We start from the raw sequence: 4,537 nt of genomic DNA, 5'->3' as shown, positions 1-4,537 counted from the left end.
TGAACCTTAATTAATTTATCTGATTTAATATTTCATAATTTCCTGAGAAATTCCCTAGGCTTAGCTCTTTTGATTTTCTGAATTCACATCACTTTTATTTAAATATTGCATTGCTTTATTTTAATTCAATTTAACTTGTTTAGCGTAATTTACAAAACTTTACAGTCTATTGTGTTTGATCTTGAGTCTCTGTGGATTCGACCCCTAAGTACTGCAATTGATCTCTTGTTTGAGAGAGTAGCTCTAGGGATAATTTGAGCATATCAATCATCAAAAGCTCACAAGATTCGAGAGAAAGCGTTTCTGTTTTCTTGTAGAGTCCACTGATCTTCTGCACCAGAAGCGTAGTAATCGTAGACCATCTTTGGTAATTTCTCCTTAGCGATAGCTTCATACTCGTTAACGTTAGTGATCTCCATCTCCTCTAAAAAATCTGATCTTCAACTCTCTTAGCTAATCTCTTTTAAAGTATCTGCTTAGATCACAGGGAACAGAGCAAAAAGACAAGATCAATATTTATAATATACATCTGAGCAGTTCTGCAGGCATACATGTGTAAGTAAGGAAAAGGATCTGTGAGAGAAAGCTCACCAAGTTAAGGAATAGAAGAGACTTTGGACTTGGGATTAAGCTGCTTGTAAACAGAAACTATTCCATATAATGTGAATTTTTCTGCATGAGGACAAAAAATACTCATTGGTGTGTACTTATTTGATTTGTGAAGAGGATGAGAAATTGGAGGTTCGGATTTGGAAAGGAAACAGAACCACTCGAATTAAGAGAGTTCTTATCCAAAAAACCAAAACAAACCTTTTTCTTGTGTGTGTTGTTTAGTTTATTTCCTTTTTCATTATCATTAGATTCATTTCTCATCCACAGAAGAAAAGTAGAGACCATTTATGAATTTTTTTTTCCTTTTTGAATGATGTGATTTTATGATTGACTTTTCATTAATGTGTAATGTGTATTTACGAAAAAAAATTACGATAATAATATGATTGTACGAGCATGTTAATAAAATATGTGTATTTGAGATTATTTTAGTGCAACAAAGAGAGAAAGGTTGCGAGTGACCTGTGAGTTGTGACCACTGGAGGCTTAAAAAAAAAGAAATATATATCATCTTTTTAAAACAGCTACTAAACAAAATCAACATTGAATTCGAAAAATTATATTATTTTCACATTTATTTATTACTTGGGTTATGCAGAAAGAAGAAGACTGTGTTTACAAATTACAACTCCGGTCCAGACCCATTACGTAAATTAAGCCCACATCAAATAACCAAAACAAATTTCAAGATGTAAGTATGTAAAGTAACTAAATAATACAGGGATTGACATAATTTAGAGTTGGGAATCCATATCATGTCAGTATGGATCTCTGTGATCATTGTCGACTGTCGCTGATCTCGAGGTAGTAGTAAGCAAACGTAAATACAAAGGCGTAACCAAGCAGCTTTACACACTCCCAGTCACATCCACATGTATCTCGAGAGTCCGATTGAATCCGCCAATGTACGTGTACCACTTTCTTCTACCTAGTTTCTAGAATTTTAGCTCACTTTTCTAAATTCTTGTGGAGTTTTTGTTTAGTTAGCACGTTTTTCAACTATTTGGACTAGTATGATTTTTTTTTTAAAAACCATCAGCTAAACTATTGTGTTGAAATAAAAAAATAGTATCTATTACTAAAAATAAATAAGTTTGCTATTAAAAGAAAACAAATAAATTTGCTTTATTATAATACCAAAACAAAATCCATTGACGTTTTGAAACCCAAATTTGGAACTATGATAATAGAGTCCAAACGAATATTTGCAACTTATATCAGCCTCGACTAGAATCCTCTATATTTAGTGCACCGCTTAAAATCAAGTCTTTTAACCAAAAATAAAATAAAATAGTCACCAATATTTATTATAAAAAAAAATATAAAAAAAAATCAACAATAACAATAAAATCAAAAGAAAAGGAATGAAAATCTTATTATAAAAAACTACTATATATAACTTAATAAAATCTGACCACATGTTTTAAAGGACAGGTGTGTGTGACGTAACGACTAGAGTAAGCAAAAGATCCTCTTTGGTATCTATCATCTATAAATATCTCTAGAACCCTCCCCAGTCCCCACTCTCTCTTCTTCATTATCTCTACCACCAACAAACAAATCGAGAAAGACGTACTGTAAAAAACCTCTCTTGACAATGGCGAATGAGGTGGTTCTTCTTGATTTCTGGCCGAGTATGTTCGGGATGAGGACGAGGATCGCACTGAGGGAGAAAGGTGTGGAATTTGAGTACAGAGAAGAAGATCTGAGGAACAAGAGCCCTTTGCTTCTCCAGATGAACCCGATCCACAAGAAGATTCCTGTTCTCATCCACAATGGTAAACCGGTTAACGAATCTATCATCCAGGTTCAGTACATTGATGAGGTCTGGTCTCACAAGAACCCTATCCTTCCTTCTGATCCTTACCAGAGAGCTCAGGCTCGATTCTGGGCTGATTTCATCGACAAAAAGGTATCACTTTTATTTGTTGTGCCCTTTTGATTTATATTAAGGGCTGGAATCGAATTGGGAATCTCTAAAAATTGAAACTTGATTTGAGTTTTGCTTGCAAGTGATAGCCTTTGCCCAAAATTTAGGGTTTTTGTTACTTCTGCGATTTGGGGATTTTGAAATACTGAATCTTGCTTTGAGTTTGTTGTAGTTGAAATCCAAAGTTTAGGTTTTTGTTATCTGGTGGACTCATCTTTTGAGCTTTGTTTGGGTCTGAGTTCTGACTTAGTTTGTGGTTTACTTACTCTGTGGAATGGATCAGATGTACGAGGCTCAGAGGAAGGTGTGGGCGACCAAAGGTGAGGAACAAGAGACAGGCAAGAAGGATTTCATTGAGATACTCAAGACTCTTGAGTCTGAGCTTGGAGACAAGCCTTACTTTGGTGGAGATGAGTTTGGCCTTGTAGACATTGCATTGATTGGTTTCTCCACCTGGTTTCCATCATATGAGAAGTTTGGTAACTTCAGCATCGAACAAGAGTGTCCGAAACTGATCGCTTGGGTCAAGAAGTGTTTGCAGAGGGAGACCGTGGCTAAGTCCTTGCCTGATCCTGAGAAGGTTACCGAGTTCGTCTCCATGCTCAGGAGCAAATTTGTGCCAGAGTAGATCTGTTTCTTTGCCGTTTGGTTCTGATGCTCTCTGTTTTATTACTTTCGTGTGTAATATCTATCTTTAAATAATGCAGAGCATCTGTAAGATGATTTGGCTGTAGAGAATGTAAGTCTCTGCTTGATTGAGCAGTTTCGTGTGTTTTTATGGGCCTAAGGGTTTGTCCTAGTTTGTATGCAACTTGATTAAGTAAGGGTTTTATTAAATGATACGTTAAAATCTTGTGATTTATGTGCCTGTGTGAAGAAGATTGAGTCAACCTGTCAGAGTTGATCATACCAGTAGTAGAAGTTGGATATTGTATGCTATTATGTTCGGTAAGCTCACAATCAGGTTAGATCCGATATGCCACGATGCCACGGGTTTGGTGTTTGGTGGGGCTGGATTACTTTTGAAACTTAAGTCTGATCCGTATAAAATAGTGAGATTGATACAGTTCACATACCCATATCTTTGAATTTTAGTTGAGATTATGAAACTATGATACATCAGCAATGATATTAGTATGAACTCAAATACTACACCATAATGTTCTGGACTGATCTTAATGCTTGGGGAATTATGTATTTGAGTTATATTCTTTTGGTTGTAATATTTGGACCATGTGCTTTCTAATTTTATTAATCTGACAGCAACAATATTATCGTGTCCAAATTTTCCTCTTTAAACGGGACTCGTTCTTCTTTACTAAGTCATTCACACTCACTTGTTCACACCACAGCATCAAGCCAATAAAAAAGATCAAGGAAATATTATTCAGAGATCGGGATCAATGGCGAAGCAGCCGATTCTTCTTGATTGCTGGCCGAGCATGTTGGGTATGAGGGCTAGATTGCAGGATAAACCTCTATAATTGTACATGATGGGCCGTTGTTATCGTATGGGGATGGGAATAAAAGGCCCAAATTAATAATATCCATGTTGTTATAGGTCAGTTGGAAAAGTCACGTTTTAAAAAATACTAAAATCAAGTGAAATGTACATCATCTACCTAACTGAAGTCTGACTGAGTTGAGTCTTCAAATGAATCAAGTAGGTGGCCACGTCAAAAGTATGGTGAGTCATGAGTGACGCAGCAACGAATCAACTACTGGTTTTAAGAACCCTCTAAACTCTAATTAGCCCAGTATTAGTTCACTCGATCTATCTACTTGTAATTTACTACTTACCTTATCCAATTTGTACCATAATACTACTTTTTTAAAGTTATGAGGGAAAGCAATATTCTTTAATTAATAATTACGCATTCGCTTTATTTCCATCCCTCTATAAAACGACCGTTACTCACACAGTCATCACACCTCTTCTTTATATCCACACACTCACTTGTTCACTTTAAGTTAAAAAAAAAAAAAAAAAAAAAT

The 4,537-nt window shown here is 35.4% G+C and overlaps 2 protein-coding genes across 2 annotated transcripts in view; one reads left to right on the top strand and one right to left on the bottom strand.

The window, feature by feature from the left end:
- LOC104713521 (peroxisomal (S)-2-hydroxy-acid oxidase GLO1-like) overlaps positions 1-678 on the bottom strand; it is an 8,370-nt gene extending 7,692 nt beyond the window's left edge. Inside the window, exons 1-2 of the mRNA XM_010430663.2 lie at positions 592-678; positions 283-472 (exon numbers count right to left, since the gene is read on the bottom strand). Coding sequence (XP_010428965.1) covers positions 283-419 — 137 coding nt within the window. The 5' untranslated portion in view covers positions 420-472; positions 592-678. The remainder of the gene's footprint in view (positions 1-282; positions 473-591) is intronic.
- On the top strand, positions 2,203-3,404 carry LOC104713520 (glutathione S-transferase U19-like). Its single transcript, XM_010430662.2, has 2 exons — positions 2,203-2,524; positions 2,826-3,404. The coding sequence occupies exons 1-2, from the start codon at positions 2,210-2,212 to the stop codon at positions 3,168-3,170; spliced, it is 660 nt and encodes a 219-aa protein (XP_010428964.1). The 5' UTR covers positions 2,203-2,209; the 3' UTR covers positions 3,171-3,404.

This window comes from Camelina sativa, chromosome 9 (assembly GCF_000633955.1).
Source record: "Camelina sativa cultivar DH55 chromosome 9, Cs, whole genome shotgun sequence".
Taxonomy (NCBI): Eukaryota; Viridiplantae; Streptophyta; class Magnoliopsida; order Brassicales; family Brassicaceae; genus Camelina; species Camelina sativa.
This window is presented reverse-complemented; position numbering and strand designations above follow the sequence as displayed.